Consider the following 22,092-nt stretch of genomic DNA (forward strand, 5'->3'; position numbering starts at 1 on the left):
TCCAACATGCTTCCTGTTATTCAACACATACTACGCAACGTTGCCACAAGATGGCGACAAAGCTAAGAGAATAAGCGCAACTCTTGAAATAATAAAGCAAGTCATACCGCGTTTCTTCGGATTAATTTTATCCCAGCGCATGGTTCAAGGCAAGCATTTCGTTGTTTTATCATTGAGTTTGGCGACCGGAAGAACTGTTATATCAAACCTTGTCCATCTTTCAAACAAACTCAAGTCTATCATCGCGGAGCCCATTGGACACTGCACTTCCGGAGGCGAATCGCATCCCACCACCACCTTTACTCAAAAGTTTTCCTCCCTCGCCAAACTCCCCCCTGCCTCAGCTGGGTTGGTGCGCGCAGAAACACACGGCACAGCAGGATGACTTTAAGGGGGCGTCAGTCTGTTTCTTTAAAATGTTTGCTTTTAATTACAGGAGGGCGAGACCTTTCCGGAGCGCCTCTTGTTGAATGTGGCGGCTTGACAGAAGTGTGTGAGGCAGCAGAAGCAGCGTGGTGACACTCCTCTCTCAGCATGGAAAACACACCACTGGACTGACTTTTTTTAATCTCAACCCCACTGCTCCGACTCTGGATTATGGATTCATCCACCAACAGTCTGGGTGAGCTCATTTGATCATCTCTCAATTGATCGCGCATGTTCAGGGATTAAATTGATGCTGTCTATTTCTATTTGAACAAAACTATAAGAGCACAGAAGAGGCACCTATCGGGGCGGCGATGCAAGGTTTGTTTGTTTTTTGCAATAGTTCCGTTGGGAAATGCGTGCAGAAGAAGACAGCCTATTATAATCTCGATTGCAGCCTGTGTGGTTTCCATAAGTACTCTTTAATTGAGGATATTTAGCTCACTTCAGCTTCTAATTTAGTACCACATCACTTGGTTCATTTTGGCACAAGAGCTCCAGAAGTAGAAATGCCTGGGCTTAGAGTCGACAGTGTACAGTTCTCGTTGGGAAATGGGAACCTGTCGCAGACTCTCAGCAGGGGGTAGAGGAGCATGCCTGTCTGCTGTAAACAGTTGCTGTATTTGTATTTTCTCACCGCAGCTTCCTTCTCTTTGAGCCCAGGATTTGTCTCGTTTGGCACCGCTGCCTGTGAGGAGCCTTAAACTGTCAGCTGTACTAAGTGTGTAATAACGTTCAGGCATATTTCAGTTATTCTTAGACTTGAAGATGCAGTTTTTGTCAGCCCTGCCAACACTGAGTGAAGTTTACAAGAGAAATGGCATTCAGTGAGAGAGTGTGATTGCTCAGTCAGGTGATTAATGACGCTTAAGAAGGCTATTATTTGATAGATGCATATTCTATGCAGCTAACAGGATATCCTGCCTCCATGGAGCTTTCAGATGTATGTACACGGTTTGTTTACCCTGTAGGTAGAGTTGTACAAACATGTTGTATTTGTCCATTTTTCAGTCTTCTCTCAATAATGTTTCTGGATGTGTTGAAAGTGTGCACTATGAACTGAATCTTGACTTTAAAGCATACATTTAAAATCTTACTGTCTTATCATAATTGCAATACTTATAAGAAAAATCGGAATTTGATACATTTTCCAAATTATGCAGCGCCATGCAACCAGTGTTGGGGGCAACGTATTACAAAAGTAACAAGTTACAAAAATATATTACTCTTCAGTAACAAAGGAATATAACATATTACTTTACCAAAATATGGGAATATATTAGTCAACACTGTTCAAGTAACTCAAGTTAAAGTGCATTTAAATGGTTTGTATTGATGTTTTTTGTGTATAAAGTAAAATTTGAAACGGTCACTCCAGGGGTAGGCAAGTTTGTGTTGTAGAGGGCAAATTCTCTTCCAAAACACCAAACCAAGGGCCAAACCTAACCTCACAGTTGTAGCCCAAAATAAAGAACCATTTTCTTAGTTTGCATTATATATGACCTAGAGGGATGTTCTGCCATTAAATTAAACACATACTGACTGCATTTTCTGCATTTTAAGAGTACTTTACAGGGATATGATCTCTTTATTGCATAATAATAATCCTCCAAATCATTTTGGGGCCCAAACAAAAGATGCCAAACTCTAGCCAAAATAAAATGTAGAACCAAATCAAGATGGATGCTGGTGCACAAGATCTGCAGTTTGCGGCGTTGTTACAATTTTCATTTTATATTTCGCCAAAAGTAACTCAGAAGTAAGTCAAAGTAGTGTAACTCAGCTACATTTTTGAGACTGTAATATGTAATACAAACATATTACATTTTTAAAGCTGTAACTACTAATACAGAATATATTACAATTGTAAAGTAACTTACCCAACACTGCATGCAACCACAACTTTGATATCTGAAAGACCTGCATGTGAGCTTATTGAAATGTTGTGTCCAACCAGTCATTTACACAAACACATGCATATGACTGTGCATTAACTTAATGTTCCCTCCAGGAACATTAAGTAGTTTTCAAAACACTGGACACAAACCACACAAATAATGAGCCAGTGAGGTACATTTGTTTACATGCTCATATGAACTCTTCGTTAACACACATTGAACCTCTTGTCTGTGAAAAAGATTGAAAATATCTTTTTGCAATGAGAAAAATGCTTCCCCAGCCGCTCCGCCCCCACATCCCGGCCTGGTTTATAGAAGCCAGAAGCACATTGCACAATGTTGCTGTTGTTGCTTTGTGCAGGCTCGGCTGTCCCACCTTCTGTGCCCATGTTGTGCTTACATACTTGTCTTGTAAAAGCGGTGGAGCGCTAAGGCGCTGGGGGACAGTAAATATCGTGCAGGGAGGTATGGGCAGCATCTGTGGGCCGGGGCTGCAACACTTTACAGTGGGCTTTAGGAGGCATGCAAGGAGACAGACTGTTGTTCCCATGTGTCTCCTTAATGGAGTAATGATAGTGAAGTGATTACACACTCCATCATGTGCCCGCTTGTGTTTACACTTTACTGTAAGGTGATGATGTGTGGTTAGTGGTAAGTGATATCCTCCGGTGGCTCATGAAAAAAGAATCTCAATTTAATCAAAATCAGACATTTAAAATCAGATCTTTGTCTAATAGTTGAATGAAATGAGTTTTGTCCTTCAGTGTATTGTAAAAGCAGACATTTGTGAAAAAAAAAACCTTTTTGATTCTTGCCTTTTCGTCCATCGGGATCTAGCAGGCTTGTTGTTGGTTACTTTATCATGTCTGTATTCCACCCTGAAAGTTGTGAAACTTGCTTGTTAAGAATTAAATAGTTAGAAATGCTTTTAGGAAGTTAGGAATTACATTGGGCGATTTATTTTATTTTATAACTAGCACTGGCCACTCTACAACCTTAACATCTCTGGCCATGTTAAGATGAATTCTCATTAGATAATGTAATGTATATCGAGCACTGACATGATTATTCACATAAACAATTATCGGTTGTAATAGGCAAATCCAAAATTGTTTCCCAAGTGACAGTTATTAGCTACCAGTCTGTGGAGGGGAAACATCACCAGTGCAGGGTGATTTATTTGCTGTGTGAGACAGGTTGAAGGTTGTCCAGGATGTTTTAGGAGCGCTAATGACAACATGTCGACAGGAATATGTCAGGAAAATAAACAGAGGAGACTCATGCCCACGTTGTTGTCACATTTGGAATCTTATATCAACAAATACTGTAATGTATAGCTGTATTAGCTTAGCAGTTTTTCTGACCCACCATTTGAAGCGTAAAGTGCCCTGTTAGATTTACTCATTTTACAAAAGCTGGATGTTTCACAGACGGCCAAGTCCATGCAGTTTCTATAAGAAGTGAGAGTGCCGTTTGATAAAGCGGTGCCAAGCAGCTGTTTCCCATAAAGAGTTATTTGTGCCTTCAGACGAGGAAAACAAGATAGTTGTTCTTTCAATGAAATCAAACTTCTGTGGTCGTCCTCAGCTGAACTCCGCTTTGGCGCAGACGCCTCACAAGCCCCTCATTCACGACCTTCGCCGAGAGTCTGTTTTCTCGCAGAACATAACCACCGCTCCACATGGATGGCACCATGAAAGCCCTGGGTTATGAACAACAGGAATGCACAGTTCTCAGACCCTTCATGTCGTAATGAAAGAAATTGCATCCCTTTTTAAGCGATGCGGTTTTACTAAATGTTCAAATAAAATAATATGCGATGACTTGGAAGGTCTCAGGTTTGCATGCATGTTCAAAAGGTTCTTCTGAAATAGATGCATGAGAACTATGGAGGTCTGTTTTACTTTTGGTCAGATTATTTCCGATTACTGTTGTTGCTACTCTGCTTCAGAAAAATGATAAAGACATATCGGCTGGACTGATTTAATCTCTATCTAATGGCACGTGAGTTCCGCGTGAGGCTTATTGGACGGGATCCAAGTCACTGCAAAGAAGCAAATGTGTTGTGGAGCTAATGTTTGGGTCAACAGGGGCCGTCTCCTTTATACTCCAGATCTGACGCCTATTAACATGATCCACCGTCTGGGAAAACATTCAAGTCTGTATCTGACTAATACCTTGACAACAGTGAGCACAACACTGTCTCCTTCTGTTGAATTTGGCTGGTTCTTTTCAAGAAAGATGAACCCGCGAACGAATCGATAACTCTGTCAGGTCATGCGCAGTGATTTACGCATGGCCTTTTGTGCGGGACAGGCTCGGGCTTGCACAATGTGGCTCTTCTAAATATGAGCCCATGCCAATGTTAACCATGTCCTGCCTTCCTGGTATTTTTAGATGCCTTTCTTTATCCGTTAAGTTGCGTGCATTTAGCAGGCATACCACCCGCTCTCGATCTGTGTTTACTGTCTGCTAATTTAGGAGTGTGGGTCTGACCAAATGTTTATTGCGTTTTTTTGTGCTGGAATGCGTTCAGTTTGAAGCAGTTGACGATATAAGCCTGGCAGGGGACAGATTTGTTTTAGGCTGCGAAAGTGAAAAGATATGCACTCATCTACATCTCAGCCCCCTAAATTCTTATTGGTCCTGCTTCGAGACGTGTGAAATGCCTGTGAACGTGCTGATCTGAGCGGCTGTTGACATGCCAAGGCCTCGTTTCCCCCGCTGCAGCCGCCCACCGGTGGTGAGCCGCGGCTCAGCCTGTTGGGTTGAATGATACCGGGGCATGTGGGCTGAGACTCTGCTTCATTTTTCACACGGGACAGTAGAGTCGACAGTAGATAGTGCATGGGCGGACAGGATGTGGAGGCAAAAACAATCGGCAGGAGGACAAAACAGCGAATGAATGAAGGCCATGGCGCAGACGGCTCAGGAGGATATTGTGTTGTATCATGAGTAGAGCTGAGGAATACTATATCGACTTATCGTTCAGTAAAAAAACGGTAAACGATACATTTTTGGGCTCGATGTTTATAGGTCATTTTTGTGCCTGAGAGTTGACAGTATTGTTAGAGTCATTATTTTTGTTTATCGCGATACTTTCCTGCCTCAATATATCGAACTTCAAATTTGTTATCGTGACAGGCCTAATCATGAGTGGTGACTATGGCTTTCTTTTGCCCTCAGAAATGAAGTTCTGTTTCCATCAGCAGATGCCTGTAATGCATCTAATTTGGTCATTTGCATGGACTGGACATCTGGGTCTTCAGCTTGACTCTTGTCCATGAGGCAGAAACAGTGCGCGGCTCTGTGCTCAGACTGAGACACATTCCACCGGAGAGCGGCTGCTGCAGCTGTCCCGCCGCCAGCCTCCTCCTCCTGGACCCACGTCAACAGTCACTGAAGTGGACCTCAGCCCAGAGTCCTGCTCCGTCCACTGGCTCGTTGTAGGACCCGTCTCAGGGCTGACCGCTGGCACTTAGTTGTAACGGCTCCAAGTAATGTCCTGGTAGAGCAAACAAGCTCAGTTGCAACTTGGAACTGCAAAGGTATTGACAGAACAGCAAATAAATAGCGCAATGGCGGACATTTTTCAGGTGCGCTATCACAGTACACAACTTTTAGTACCCTACATTAAAATGATTAAGCGTTTATATAATCCAGTTGTGCTTTGGTTTTTGGAAGAACTGTGTGAAAAAGGCTCCAAAAGTTGCTATCTCAATAATCTGCATTTCTCTCATGGTTGGCTGGTGCTTCATGAGTCATGATCCCAGGCCTGATGTGCAACAGCAGCACCTCTTGCACCGCTGTGTTCCAAACAATATGACCAGGTTTGTAGAGCGGTTGCGGTAAATTTGATCCGGCTCAAATTCCTGATTTATGGAGCCGCTGCCAAGCTGCTCTGAGTCACACGGCCTTTGCCCATTGTGCTGCGAGAAAACCAACAGGCAGTGAAGAAGAAGAGCGGGAACACACACGTGGTCACAGAGACTTTCACTCAACCGGTAATGTCACAATGAACTGCTTTAGGATTCAACTTTTTCACATATGAGTGCAAAGGGGGGTATAAAGGTGACAATTATGTAATCTGGAATACCTGTATAATCCCCTAAGTGGAGTTATTACACCACAGGGTGTTCTTTGAGGTTAGCGGGTTTATTTGTCAAAAGGCACATGATGCACACTTCCCAAGGAATTAGGAAATCTATACTCGTATACCATTTCATTTGATCTTCGGGCCTTCCATAGGCAAAGTGCAGCCTTTTCCTCACTCAATGTCTCATCAGTCTTGTGAAGTCAAATTGTGGAAACTGTAGCAAAATGTTTCAAAAAGAATTTTCATTTGGTTGTTTGGCCTCTCGTCCAAGAAGGTTCTTTGGTTTTATTGCTACAGTGGAACAAGGCTGGACAACTGAAAGCAGAAAAACACTTGTTGACAACAGAAGCTAAATTATCCCCAAGTTCCTTAGACCAGAGGTGCCCACAGTCTGGCCTCCAGGCTTCTTGTTGAAATGGCACATAATTGGCCAAAGATTGTACTTTTTACAACAACACTGCATTGTGGGAAAGAGCAGTTTTAAGGTTCTAAGCTTAAAGGTGCATTATGCAACGTTTTATGCAAGAAAAACAAAGCTTTTATTTGTGCCTATTTGACCTTGTAGTGACCCAGCGGCTTTTACGGCCTTTACTTTCCATCACAGTGGTCTCTACAACGCTCTAGGATCAATTGTTTTGTAGGTGTTCTGGTGAGGGGGTCCGTCAGCAGTTTAAACCGTCCAAACAATAGATCCTGGAGCATCTTAGAGACCACAGTAATGGAAAGTAGAGGCCCCATGCTGACCACTCTTACAGCCGCTGGGTCCCTACAAGGTCAAATATGCACAAATATAAAAAAATGTTTGCTTTAAAAGTTGCATAATGCAGCTTTAAATACGGAATGTGTGGAAGCATAAATGCATTGACAGTGACTACGCTTGGAATGCACTTACCTATTTAAATGCGAAAAGGGAGTATAAATGAGTGTTAAAGTGTGGGGCACGGGTTAAAACTCAATTTTCACTGCACTCACCACCAATCCGTGGCCCTCCACACCGAATATACTGCAATGTTCAGCCCTCAATGAAAAAAGTTTGGACACCCCTAGCTTAGACTTTTTCTGAAAACGCCATCAAAATGAGTTATAGCGAGTTTCTTGACTAAGCTCACGGACAAATGCCAAAACAAAGCTTCCTGACAGAGGTGTTTAACACATTTCCTACTTCCCTCAAACAATGACTTTGAACTGGAGCTGCACATTCATTCACATTTGAATCAGAATTGCAACATGAACGGATGAAAGTAGCAAATTGCAAAGTCTGCAATTGTTTAGTCTGTACAATTTACAATGCAACCAACAACATATGATTAGTCTTCATGGATTATCTAATGTACTTACATAGATGAGATATTCCCCCTTTGCTGTGACACAGTCGGCACTGCCCATAATCCAAAGATCTACCTTTATTGGGCAGTATTTGTACGTGCTCGGAGCTTGTGGAGAGTTAATAGTTTTTCCCTCAGGGTAAATTCGGTCATAAACGGTGCCTTTGGTGTTGGCCCGAAAGGAAAACTTCGGCTTCCTGTTTGGTGCACCTTCCTGAAGAGAAAAGATCGCAGCAGACGGAGGCCTCAAATCTCCAGCTGCTTGTAAAATGTAATCCACTTATGTAATCTTTTAAAAGGGAAATTTTTACTTTGCCAAGGAAACTACCGAGATCAGGTTTAACACGTGGTTGTGAAATATGTAAAACGACATCACAAGAAGGTAGAGAACAATCTATGTGTAATTGACAGTTAGGGAGGAGGAGGAGGAACTAAATCTTGAATGTTACTTTTCAAAGCTGAAAGCCTTTAGAAATATTTATTTTTTCTAGTTGTAACTGTTATAAAAAGTGGCAACTGGCACCTCAATTAGGAGTCAAATTTGTACAAAATGATACAAATTTACACTTGGGGTGAACAAAGCTGGGGTTCCACAAGGATCTATTTTAGGCCCCACAGTATCTTAACTTAACTAATCTACACTCAAACTATATTCCATATATATGTGATATACTGTATATGTAAGAACGTTATTGGGAATTTACTGTGTGTGTCGTTGTTGATAAGTGGCAGTAATTTGCATATCGAGTCTACAGTTTGTGCTGTGTGTTCAGCTCACTTTTGTTTGCTCGCCCTTTACTCACGTCTATGTTATCTGACTAACTGGGTGTGACATCTCAACGGGAAATGGTTTATTGCATTCAGTGCTTTTCAGCTCCAGTCTTCCATCACAGTGGATGTCTTGTCCCAACTGGTCCTTCTTATAGGGTCAGACGGGACAGCCTTCTCACAATACAAAAGAAGCGGGTTAGCGTGAAATTTGAGATGAAGCATTGGCTGTGGAACGTGACTCATGTTCGAAGGGCGTGTTGCTTTGATCTGTCTCCTTAAAGGAATCATCAATTTAAAAATAAAACGTGTGATTATACTTTTGTAATACTTGTTGAGATTGATGAGATTTGTGTTTTATGTTTAAGCTTCAAGATTCACAATACACGTTTAAACACGCATTTGGAGAAATATGAACGGCCACACAGCAGGAATCACATGCACATAACACGTACTGTAAAGCATTAGGCTCCCCTGAAAACTGCTGACCACACAACTTAACGGCCCAGCGTGTCCATCCATCACTGCAGGAGTTTGGGCCTTACATTTGCCTCATCTGGCGCTCAGAGAAAGAGCGTGTGTTTATTTACTAATGATGTTGGCTCTTTGAAGCGGCCCGCTGACTGATGAAGCTATAGCTAGATGAGCCCAGGGTTGTGAACATGTGTTTCTGCTTTGTCCAGTATTTCACATTCGAGGCCGGCGACTGGAATGTTTGAATTGTTTTGAGAGTTGTGATAAGAAATGTTTTTCTATCTATAACAAGTCTACCCCCCAAAATGATGATATGAACGCTGTTATAGAAGGACTTTTGGAGGCACGTGTTGCTGGCGCTGCTTCATGGTGCACATCACACCCCAAAACTTAAAGTGATAGTCTGTAAGATTGCAAAATGAGGAGAGAGAGAGTAAAATCTAAAATAAAATTTAAAAAAATCTATTTCAAATTGCAAATGCTGATTATCTTTATGTTGAATATACTTGTAATGAGGTTTGAGCGCACGTGCCGTGTGTGTTATCACCATATCCTAAAAGGTTACTGGGTTTGTGATAAGTGACAATAAATTGTTTTATTATTTGTTAGTCATTAACCTGTCAGGCTTTGAACTGGTGTGCAGTTCATGGGAAGAGCTACTGTAAACTTAATTACATACACGATTGACAGTCTCAAAACCAGCTCTTGGTTGCACTTGGATTTGCACTTAGTAAGGTTGCAATATTAATTATGTCATAAGGCTGCATATTCTTAACCTCTTAACTCCCGCCTTCTCCGAGCAGAAGCTTCTTGAAAATAACCTGCAAAATTGCGACAAAAACGAGACGCAAATAAGGATAAAGGACTCAACAAAACAGACAACCAAAAAAGTAATGAAAAAGCAACAAAACAGGCCACAAAAAGTTGCCAAAAAATATGACGACAACTCGAGAAAAAATCTTCGATCAGTTTTGTAGGTCTTCAAACTACTTTTCAACAAACAGCTTTTCGAAGTAGACTTAAACTCGGCCCAACAGCTCCTCCATTTGTCGCTCAGACAAGTGCCAAACATTTTGCAATCCTTCTTATGATGATGAAATTCCTGTTCTAGTGAAAATGAATCACTGCTTCCACGACGCCTGACATCACTGCGCTGGCGAGCGTCGACAGCTACCGACCGGAGACAAACATTGGCCGCTGTGGTTCCATGCTCTTATTTTGGTCTTATAAAAGGTCACCAAACTCCCCCAAAATTGCAGCCTGGTAGAGTCATTCTGCTATATTGCAACTTCCAAAGACTCTGAAAAGTCACTTGCAGGAATCTGGAGCTGAAGCGTAGAAGTGGTTAATGGACTGGAGGATGTTTTAGCACAAAATGTCTCGTTCCTTTTGGTGCTATTCCAGAATCCGTTTCTTTTAAGGAAGTTGGCAGAGACATGGTGAGTCATAATGAAAACATGCAGATCTGGACTGGGATAGTAGAACACAAAGCATGAGCTGAGTGAGCATGTGACGTGGGAAATGCTTGTAGGTTATTATAGGCTTAAATACTGTAGTAGTGAAGGTTTTAGTCCTGGATGCTTTGAGTTGCTGATGTTGAGATTATGTCACATTTGTATTTAAAAAGTAAGTATTACACATTACATTACAGAACACATTTAACCCTCAGGCCTTCTTTAAAATCAACACATCCTCTTTAGGCCATGGTATAAGGGCTCTTTTTCTAAATACTAAACATGAAGAACAAAGATTTACCCTCTGGCCTCATCATAGAAACCACATTTAATTATTCATCTAATTTTAATAGTTTTAACTCTTCAAATGCCAGCGTGTTGGAAATAAACACATTCTGAATAAAAAGCAGTGGTATATTTTCTGTATAAAGGATCCTTTGTATGTATTTGATAAAAATAGAGACAAAAAACACTTACAAAATGTGACAAAAACAAAGCGACAAAAAAGTTAAGATCAGTTTGGTAGGTCTTAGCTTTCAAATGAGACACTACATTGGCGGACTGGAGAAAATATGCTTGGTTAAGGTGGAGGGTAAGAAATTTATAAAAAGACCCACATTGTGCCTCTTTAAGCTTTAAGCAAAGGATTTGCAAGGACCTAGTATTTCATATTTTTGAAATGGCAAATAACGACACAAAAGAAGTATTTTTGTTGATTAACTCATTTAGTTTTTTGTGTGGAATGTGAATCCCTGTAACACTAAACTTATCTGTTCTAAAATATAAATATTTAGAAACTAATTTAAGACATTTGTGAAAAGTAATATAAATGCCATAAAACTGCAAGTCAAAGACCCCAATAGTATTTTCTTCAATTTTACTTCTGATGAATTTAAATACATTTCAAAGCACACACCTTTGACAAATATCATCAACCTAGCACAAAAAACCTCAAAGTTACAGCAAAAAACTATGACTCGAAAAGCTAAAAATGGTGCTAAGAGGGCCTGGGGGCTAAATACTGGCCTGGGCAGAGTTTGCTGAACATTTCATGCATCTTTCCAAATCTCTTTTCCGAGACCCTTGTCCCCTCCATGACTCTCGCTCATCCCAGCTCAGACTCAGTGACTTTTGGACCAGAACCTCCCCTCTGCATGCTCTCACTTGTTCAGCTCTGACTTGGCTGCACCTACAAGGGGCTCTTTGAGGGGGTTTTGGATGCTCGGAGGATTTCTTGTTCCAGCTGAACACTAATGTGTAAGCCCCTCTTCTTGTGGACAGCAGGGCCAGAAAATGCACACGTGTTGCATGTATTTTGTAGAACGGAAATCACAGAAACATTTTAAACTTGTACTCGTCTTTCCCTTTTTTTTTTTTTTTTGCAGATGATGTATCGGCCGACAGCGCAGAGTTCCCAGACCGGACGTCCCTGATGGAAGTGCGTCTCCAGGCCCAGGAGGATGAGATCACGCTGCTCAAGTCTTCATTGGCCGATGCTCTGCGAAGGATCCGCCTCCACGACAAGCTCCTGCCTTTGCTCAAACAGCAGCTCATTGCAGGTCTGCGCCTTCTTCTAACAACCATTTTTTATCAGCAGTTAATGATTTATTTTGCTACCAGTCATTAGAGCTTGCCAACAAAGCAGCATCTGAGCACATTTGTATCGAGAAAAGTTCCAAACACGAGAGGGATATCGCCAAATGATCCTTTAAATAACATAACGACGTTTGTCACAGTGAACCCCGGTGCCGCCCGAGTGCTGAACCAAGTGTGCTGCGCAGACGGCTGCAGCAACAACAGAAAGCACTCGTCCAGCTGCTCCGTCGACCGCCAGCCCACCCCCAGGTACCCAAATGTCCACACGCGTCCACAGGCAATATAATTTTGAATACATTTGGCCCGCTGTCTGTTTAGAGAAGCTCGCAGCCAAAGCCGTAAATGGAATATTTTATGACTTGCAGCCCTTTATACACAGAACGGTTAAAACACACTGTTTGGCGTGGAAGTTGTTGGAAGTAAAAGTATTTGGGGTAGAGGGAGCTCATGCAGAGGGGAGTGTTTGCTCCATAAAGTCCTGGATCCACAGAAGCCTCATGGTCATTTGATTGACAGCTATCATTTCTAATTGTTTGTCATAGTGTCACAATTTATGGTTAGCAAGTAAAAGAAGGTGATTTGTTTGCAGTAGCTATATTTCGTATTATTGGATACAACATGTGTCCGATCAGGGCTTTTACATTCTTATGTGGCATCACTATTGTTTTGTGTAATCATTTTTTACATTGCAATCAATTCATGTCTGAAAATGTCGGGAAAAGACAGATAAAGTATTACATGTGTGTGTTCTGCTGCCCTTACTTTACTGGGCTCAACGTCGTCCCAGTGCACTGGAGCTTCAACCGTTTTAAAGTAGACCACGCCATGTTGCTTTGTTCCGAAAGACATAACGTATTCTTCGAAGTATAAGTCGCACCAGCCTTGGCAACTACCTGGGAATGGAGGTGTCACCGCACTGTTTACTGGCCTCTCCCGGCATCGTATTGTTCAAGCGCTCATTTGCAAGCTGTGGCCATTAGCTTTTAGCCGCAATTAGCCTTTTTTGTGTTCTTCATTGCAGTAAGAGTAACCTCCGCTTTTCGCCAGTCCCTTACAGGTTTCTCGCTCACAAGTTTCTCACTCACTCCAAACTTTGCCATTTTTAAAGCAGATACTGATACACAAGCCTAGAGCGCCCTCTAGTGGCTGTCAGTGTGACAATAACAAACATGTGAAATTATATATTTTGATATATAAGTCGCACCCCCAGCAAACTATGATAAAAAAGTGCGATTTTTAGTCCGGAAAATACGGTTTGTGCTCATGTGTGATGCATGCTATGATTTTTCTTTTTTAACTCCCCTGTGAATTATGTCCAGCCACGTGTCGAACAGCCCAGTGCACAAAACCAATGGGATCACAACAGAGTCAGCTTTGCCCCAGACAGACCCCTCCACAAAGGACAGGTCCACCCAGACCGAGCTCACCCTGTCTGGGCTGGCGGCGGCTCAGAGCAGGCTGACACTGGACCTGAGCAGGGGCGTCCGGAGCCTCCATCTGGAAGATGGCCTGCCCTCAGACACGAGCCAAGGGAGCGAGGGCGGCCGCGCCAAGCTGCACCGCGTGGCAGGCATCGACGAGGAGGCCGAGGAGCCTGAGGAGGAAGAAGGAGACGGTGGAGGGGGGCAGGACAAGGAGCTGGGCTGGGCGTCTGAACTGGAGGAGCCCATCCAGCCAAGCACCATCAGGACTCTGCAGAAGGAGGACTACCTGGACCGGAGCTCCTCTCCGGACGAACAGAGCCCCACTTCCACAACGGGCCGCAGCGCAGAGCTGAACCCCCGCTCTGCTCCTCTGTCCCCCATCGCGGAGGCAGACAAGAAGCCCCTGTGCGTCCTCCCTGTCCCACTCACAACTTATGTTATATTCGCAAACACGCATGGCTTTAACCAATCACTATTCCCTCCTTCTAATGTGACTGCAAACCTCAACGGCACTATGGCGACATTTTAGAGCAGGTTTCCAGATAATCACATGATCAACTCTTTTACGAAACATTGGAGGAGGTTTTGGAATTGCAACAGAGACAAACTGGAAAGATACTCACACATAAGAGAAGCAAAAACACTGCTGCCCTCAGCCTCTGAGTGATGGCGCTAGGATTAGCTGTACCGCACACAAATGTCCCGGTGGAAAATATCACACATGAAAAACATATACATTCGGTGTTATTTTGTTCAGCCCCTCAGTTAGTAAGACATGTGTAAAGTAGGTCTCAGATTTCTCAGTTCATTGTGTTGAAATTTGAGGTTTGCAGCGACCTTTTTGCATCCTTTATTACAATCATGATGCCTTGCCTCCATTCTGTTCAAATGTCAAAGTTGATTTTGCTGCGTTTATTTGTTCGGTGACTTGTGCATGCGTATGATCTTTTTTCTAGTGCCAGACTACTTCATAATTTTAATGTTTTTTACTAACTGTACTCTTTATGTAGATGTGTTGTGAAGGAAGGAGAGACCGATGATTCACTCACTTTCACTTCTCATGTTGAAATCCACTGACGCACATCTTTGTTCGAACAATGTGGATTGCCTTTGCTAAATATTTCCAGAACAACCACCTTTCAAACTTCCGTCACAAACATAATTCACAAATAGCATGTTGTGCTTTTCAAATTGCTAAACAAAAGCATCTCTTACCTTCAAAATACAACTGAAACTATTTCAATGCTTCTGTGTATCCAATCCACTGACTGTCTTTGTTTAATACCTGACACTGCTGCTACGTGTTTTGATTTTGCAAAGTGCATTTGGGGAACTAATCACACTAACATCTTCAAATCATTTATCTCATGTTGTGATTAGTGATGATAATGATAATGTCTCCTGTGGGATCTCCTAGGATTAGAAGAAACAGTGAGAAGCTGATCAATGACAAGCCAAGGAAGCGACTAGAGAAGAAAGCAGCATCTTCAGCCAACCTCCTGATGCGCTCCCCCAGCCTGGAGAAGTGAGTGCTGGCCCCCACACAGCTGTCACCGTACAATGACGCGCCTCACTATTTCCACTCGCATATCTCATCAAAAACACTGTGCTGGAGAAGGCACAGATCATAACATTCCATTCCCATGAAAAGCCTCACAAGTGCATGCTATGGACTGATCTGTGCTCATCTCTGTGTCCTCTCCACAGCCGTGCCAAGGACCTCATCTCCAGTGCAGGTGATGCATCTCTGTCATTATCTTGAATCAAACATGTTCTCACACTGGTAAACCCATAGGGGCCTTGGAAAAAGAGAGCTGCTGCTTCACTTCCAAATGTGGTTTTAGTTGATTGATGATTATCGTCTCTGTAGTGAACTCTCCCATGTTCCTCGGCTCTGCTGGAGCTGGACATGAGCCCAGGCCCTCACCGCTTCACACATGGAGCCATTTGAACACAAATGAGAGTATTTCCAACAAACCACTTCTGTGGTAAATATAGTGCTCACGAGAGCTGGCTTAGCATGGACACAGTCAGCCCCTGCAGGCCTCTGTCCTGCTGCAGAGGTTTGGAACAACAATATGTGCAATGGTAGTGATTCAGCCTTTGTGTTAACAGAGTCTGGTTATATGTCGCACAACAGCAAAGTGTTATTATACAAAGGACGTGAAGTTAGTTCAAGTGTTCCTTGTTTTGGAGGACAATCCCTAATATAAATAGTCCAAATGAGAGTCATACAGGGGCCTCGTGGCTCAAACTGCATGACTAAGCGAGCCCATTTTGCTCCTCAGCGAATGTGCCATCATTTTCTACGCGTTCTTGGGGAAGTTAAACACACCCTGTTGGAGCTGACCTGTGGTTAGCCCAACAGCACCACCTCTTAGCTCCACAGACTGATGATGGACAACCACTGGTGAAGTATCCCAAAACTCTACTGCTCTCTTTTCTGTGTCATGCCGGAGCTGGATTAGGTGTGACTTGTAGTTGGTTGTGAATAAAGTTAGTATGTGATTGTATGTTGCACTTCATACAAATTAGTACAACAATATGTATTTGTGCATGTGACCATTTAGCATTTTGTTTCTCATATAGGATCGGGATCCAAGAGAGGAAGCTATGGCCAAGGTACTAAAACACAATAAGGCCTCTCTTATTCCATACTCTTCCCTTTTATCACTGCCAATTGGTGCTTATTCTGTTTCTGTCCCACAGGGCAGTCGATAAAAATGTTCATTCGAGGTCGGCCCATTACAATGTACATCCCCTCCAACATCCAGAACTATGAAGACTTGAAGATGGACACGCCCTCTGAGAAGCTGGAGCTGGACTGGGTGTATCCTCTCCGTAGGGATCTTTATTAGGCACTAGACTCTTCACTCTAGTGTCCGTGTACATTGTTTGATTCTAATCCTGAACCGTAGGGTTCACACAGTTGAATGAGTGAAGTGGATAAAATGACTCCTAGTTTTGTCACCTTGACTCTGCCTTTCCAGTTACGGCTACAGAGGAAGGGACTGCCGTGCAAACTTGTACTTTCTTCCGACGGGCGAGGCAGTGTACTTTATCGCCTGTGTAATAGTGATCTACCACATCAACAACCACACGCAGAGGCACTATCGCAAACACACAGACTGTGTGCGCTGGTCAGTCGCTAACATTTGGGACTATCATTACAATCTTTTATTTTTACTGCCAGTAAATTAACATTGATTTATTTTGTAGTCTGGCCGTCCATCCTGACAAGGTGCGAATCGCCTCCGGTCAGACGGCGGGAGTGGACAAAGATAAGGTAACTAGATGAAAACTGCAAGATTTTGGCCAGTATTCCCATCATAGGTACCGATTGTTATGCACATGCTCTGACTAAATATTTGGCTATAAAAAGTTGATAATTCCTCAATATTATTATAATTATTATAATAATATATAATATAATATATTATAATATAATATTCCCCATCAGCCGCTGCTGCCCTGTGTTCACATCTGGGACTCCGGCACCTTGGTCACTCTCCAGCAGATCGGTGTGGGCACGTTTCAGAGGGGAGTGGGATCCGTCGCCTTCTCATTTGCTGTGAGTTAAGCTCAAGCCAAGTTCAGATATTGCCTACAATAATGAAATACTGTAAATATATAACACAAAAGTGTTTTTGTTGCTAAGGATTCAGGGGCATTCCTGTGTGTGATTGACGACTCTAATGAACACATGCTGTCGGTGTGGGAAGTGAGCAAAGGCACCAAACATGCAGAGGTCAAGGTGAGGCCGGTTTTATACATTTATGCAGCTGAAATTGTGAAAATGTAACCTTATGATGTTGTTCAAGAGTCATCATTGTGTTCGATGAGTATGTTAATGTGTAGCACAGCAAGTCTTAAGTTAGTAACAGCAGGAAATAAAGTTCATACTAGTGAACCTTATAATCGTTTGTCAAGAATATAGTAAGGCAGGACTGTGTCTTTATGATCCTATTCTTCAGGGTGCAAAACTAACCTCAGTCAAATAAAAATGTCAATCAGGAAATCGTAAATACTGTAGCTATTAAGGAAGAGCAAATATCCATTGCAATAACAAAATATCGTACATGAGTTTATATGATTCAAATTGACTTCGAAAAGGGAAAAAACTCTAGTTAAGCTTCATTATTTCATCTGTTTTAATACATTTTGACAGACACAATACTTAAAGGCGCTAGCTCTAGTGACTACAGATGTCCCACACAAAACGCTCCTTCATGGTGCGGCTGTACAGTGGCATATGGACTGTTCCACTGCTGCCGAGGGGGTGGGGTATAATTATGCTGTTCCTGTTGGATGGACTTGTATGTTTATACAGTGTGCCTTTGGCTTGGCCTGTCCACCCCTCTACTGTACTCCACACGTGCCGCCTACTTATGGGAACCTATGTCCTATGGCCAGAGGAACAGTTAGAACATCAACATCACCATAAGTTCTCTGTTTGGATAGTGCCGCAGATTTGTTTTTAGACTTTTTTTTTAACCTTATATACAGTAAAATACACTATGACAGTGCCAACCCCCCTGTTAAACATCCTGAACGTGCTCATGTTCACGCTTTACCGGAAACTGAACTCCTCAATTATCGATGCATGAAATATTTACTCCGTTGCCTCGACGACCAAGCTGAAATTGTTCTCAGGGCAGCTCGGGTATGAAAGCCCACAAAAGTACAGCAAAGATGCTGCATATGTGTGATATGGCTGAAAGGCTCTCCTTTCATGGAAGATATTGACATCAAATGTTATGAACTCAGCATTACAATCGAAATCTGCCATTCTAGGGAATAGGGTGGATTTCAAATTTTGCATTATGTTCAATGTTGCAGAGCACCAATGAGGCTGTGTTTGTGGTGGATTTCAACCCCGGCGACAGCAACAACATCATCACCTGTGGGAAGTCCCATGTTTACTTCTGGACGCTCAGCGCGGGACAGTTTACCAAGAAGCAGGGCATCTTCGGAGTAAGGCCATTTTCAGTTTTGGACTGTGACTGTGACTTTTTGTATTTGTAACACTGAAACGGATGCTGTTCGCTCAGTATTAAACCAGAAAGAGGAAGTATGGGTTTGTAACAAGGAACTTACAATGAAGAATACAGCTTTGCTTTTGGGAAGTGGGAGCGATTTAAATAACGATGCTTAATTTATTCATATTTTTGTGCCAGTCTGAATACACCATAGTCCCATGTTAATGTCTGGGTGGCAATTTATAGGACATTTCCTAACTTGTGTTCTTCTTCTTTGGGTCAGAAATACAAGAAGCCAAAGTTCATCCAGTGTTTCGTGTTCAGCCTAACTGGGGACGTCCTGACGGGAGACTCGGAGGGGAACATCATGACGTGGGGCAAATCAGCCGCGGACATCAAAACCCTCGGCAAAGGAGCTAAAGGTGAAGGAGTATAGCTCAAATTTGCAATATGAAAGTTATCGCTTCTTTTCAACTGACTTAGCTAACTACCAACACTTTTAATATTGCAGTTGCATCGATATTACCAATAAACTAGGTCAAAGCATCTGCATTTTGACAGTGAAAAGGCAAATTTGACCATAGAATCCCTGTCCTCCAGCTGAATAGGAAACTATAGGCATTTTAGGGTTGATCTGTAACGCTGTCGTCTTCATTCCCAGAGACTTACCAGATCATGCGTCAGACCAAGGCCCATGAGGGAAGCGTGTTCACCCTGTGCACTCTGCCCGGGGGAGGCCTGCTGAGCGGAGGGGGCAAAGACAGAAAAATTATCCGCTGGAGCGCCGACCTGGCCCCCGAACGAGAGTGTGAGGTGAACCACATCTGCAGATTCGCCCAACAACACCCGCCCGCGCGTTTCGCTGTAGATGAAGTCTTGAGTTTTTATCATGTGTCCTTCGCAGATCCCGGAAAAATTCGGGGCAGTTCGGACAATCGCCGACGTCGATGGTGAAGAGCTTTTAGTGGGCACAACAAGAAACGCGATTCTCAGAGGGACCTTCTCGGATGGATTCGTCGTCATAGTGCAGGTGAGTGCTGCATTTCTGATCACTTCTATCTCAGTTTGCTCAGACAGTATTACGTTGAAATCTAAAAACGTGTATTCGTTAGGGCCATGTCGATGAGATGTGGGGCCTGGCAACACACCCCTCGCAGGACATCTTCCTCTCGTGTGGAAACGACAGGCAGGTGTTTCTGTGGAACGCAGAGGAGCACAAGATGGACTGGTGCACCACTCTGGAAGTCTGTCTCAGATTCATTGAAACGTTGCGCATGTTTTGTGGACGTACATCGAATAACCTGGGATGCCTTTACAGGAATATGGCCTGTGTGCAGATTTCAGCCCAGTAGGATCAGTTGTATCAATTGGCCTCAGCACAGGAAGGTATGGGATGAAAAAAGGTCTCATGGGCAACATTTTAAAACACTAACGGTTATCTTCATTTTTTATACAGTGAGACAATAGTAACAATTGTTCTCTGTCTGTTCCTTACTTGTTCTGACAGGTGGGTGGTTCTGGACCTCGTGACCCGGGAAGTGGTCTCCGAGTACGTCGATGGGAACGAGCAACATTCTGTCATGAGATACTCCCCAGGTTAGCTCATCAATGGCACTATTATAGACTTTTTGCTCCTTTTATTATTTGCATTTTTTGGCGAATCCAGAAAGCAGAATCCTGGCATTGTGCTGCATTTCATAAAAAAATAAAAAAAGGGGGTCATGACAAGGCAGACAAAGTGGAAACCCCCCTTTTAACTGTGAATGGACTCTTGTATTTTCAGATGGCAGCTTTTTAGCGGTTGGCTCTCATGACAACTTCATCTACATCTACAGTGTGTCGGAGAATGGCCGGCGCTATTCACGCTTTGGGAAGTGTAATGTGAGTCGAGCAGGAAAAAAACCAAATGAAATCCATATGTTCAGACAAACCCATTAGGCTGCATAATATTCAGAATTTAATTTTGCACTTGATCCTCCCTTGTACCAGTTATTGGGCCAGTGTTTTGCTTGCTAAACCCTCTGTTTCAGGTCACTGGTCATGGGATGTTTTTGTAAAATGATGACTAATAATCCTGCGCTATATTTCAACATTATGTTTTTGCCATTCTTATTTTCCAGCTCCAATTAGCTTTAGTCATACATCCAAAGTATAAAGCCCTAAGTTGTAGATTTGGGTAAAGTTTTAGAGGGGTCAGACTCATTTTCATATATAAAAAAGGCCTATGATTTAATATGGTCTCGCAATAAAAACATGTGCCCGCTTTACGAGATGAAAACTATGTTTTTTTAGGGATTAATGGTGCACTAGATTTTTGCATGTATTTTATGTTCATTTTCTTTTCTTCAATTAGGGTCACTCAAGTTTCATAACTCACCTGGACTGGTCCAAAGACGGGAAGTACATAATGTCTAATTCCGGAGACTATGAAATCCTTTACTGTGAGTTCACCTCTATGACTCAGGTGGTTTCTGCAAAAGCATGTAAAACTAACATTGTGTGTGCTTTGGCAGGGGACATTGCGGGAGGTTGTAAACTGTTAAGAAATCGCTATGAGAGTAAGGACAGAGAATGGGCCTCGTACACGTGTGTGCTGGGCTTCCACGTTATGGGTAAGACACTGAATCTTTTCCCTAGCTGACAATAGTTTCACTTGGCTGATGATTTGTGTGCAGGCGTGTGGCTGGAGGGGTCTGACGGCACCGACATCAATGCTCTGTGTCGCTCGCACAGTGAGAGAGTGGTGGCTGTGGCGGATGACTTCTGTAAAGTCCACCTGTTCCAGTACCCCTGCCCTAAACCCAAGGTGAGCTTATGCCGAGTGATTTCAGACTGATTTCAACAACATTGTTTTGAATCTTGTAATAAAATATTGACACAACAAATACCACACCAGGTATAATGCAGTAAGTTCAGAGTAATCTACATAATATGTGAGAAGCACTCCGACGTTTGTTTCCTTTTTCTAATATGCTGTAATGGGCAGTAATGTGGCATTGTGGCAACATATTTTCTAAGTGAATCAACTCTTTCCTAACATCCTTTGTTCTTCAGGCACCAAGCCGCAAGTACGAGGGCCATGGCAGTCACGTGACCAATGTGTGCTTCACCTGCAGTGACTCTCACCTTGTTTCTATGGGGGGTAAAGACACCTGTATTCTCCAGTGGAAGGTTCAGCGGGTGGGGGACAGTAGAGAGAGGCTGGCATCACTATCTTCTACTTCCACCAGTTCTCCAGAGCCTGCTGTCTGCTAGTACTAAATTGTTTACCAAGTCAATGTTTGCATGTGGACATTTTGCAAACCCAACCAAACAGGCCTTTTAAGAGAAGAGACTCTCAATAACTGTGTGAAACCCATAAATGCCAAAGACTTTTTGTATTTTCCTTTCAAGTGACAACTTGTGAATGTCACTGGTGAACATTCCTGTTACTGCCACATGCCTGTATCTCAATCCTTTTTGCTATAGAATTGTGTGTTTAATGTCAGTGTTTGACTCCACAGCTTACATGCTGTATATATGTAGATGGACTGTGACCATTTGACACACTGTGACTGTTTGACACACTTGACTAAAATACAATACTTACACACAATGACTTCTTTAATACAGTTTTATGTATTTGATTTGTCTACAGTCAAAATAAAGCAAT

The 22,092-nt window shown here is 42.7% G+C and overlaps 1 protein-coding gene across 1 annotated transcript; it reads left to right on the plus strand.

Annotated features, from left to right (window-relative positions):
* Positions 1 to 330: 330 nt before the first annotated feature.
* eml3 (EMAP like 3) lies at positions 331 to 22,037 on the plus strand. The gene is made up of 24 exons (XM_079580446.1): positions 331 to 622; positions 11,827 to 12,000; positions 12,178 to 12,286; positions 13,357 to 13,866; positions 14,879 to 14,986; positions 15,169 to 15,197; positions 16,051 to 16,083; positions 16,171 to 16,291; positions 16,452 to 16,601; positions 16,681 to 16,747; positions 16,922 to 17,032; positions 17,120 to 17,215; positions 18,301 to 18,435; positions 18,724 to 18,862; positions 19,102 to 19,253; positions 19,345 to 19,470; positions 19,553 to 19,684; positions 19,759 to 19,826; positions 19,948 to 20,036; positions 20,224 to 20,321; positions 20,794 to 20,881; positions 20,954 to 21,052; positions 21,116 to 21,246; positions 21,495 to 22,037. The coding sequence occupies exons 1-24, from the start codon at positions 598 to 600 to the stop codon at positions 21,693 to 21,695; spliced, it is 2,991 nt and encodes a 996-aa protein (XP_079436572.1). The 5' UTR covers positions 331 to 597; the 3' UTR covers positions 21,696 to 22,037.
* Positions 22,038 to 22,092: the final 55 nt, after the last annotated feature.

The sequence above is a fragment of the Gobius niger genome (genome assembly GCF_951799975.1).
Source record: "Gobius niger genome assembly, chromosome: 21".
NCBI lineage: Eukaryota > Metazoa > Chordata > Actinopteri > Gobiiformes > Gobiidae > Gobius > Gobius niger.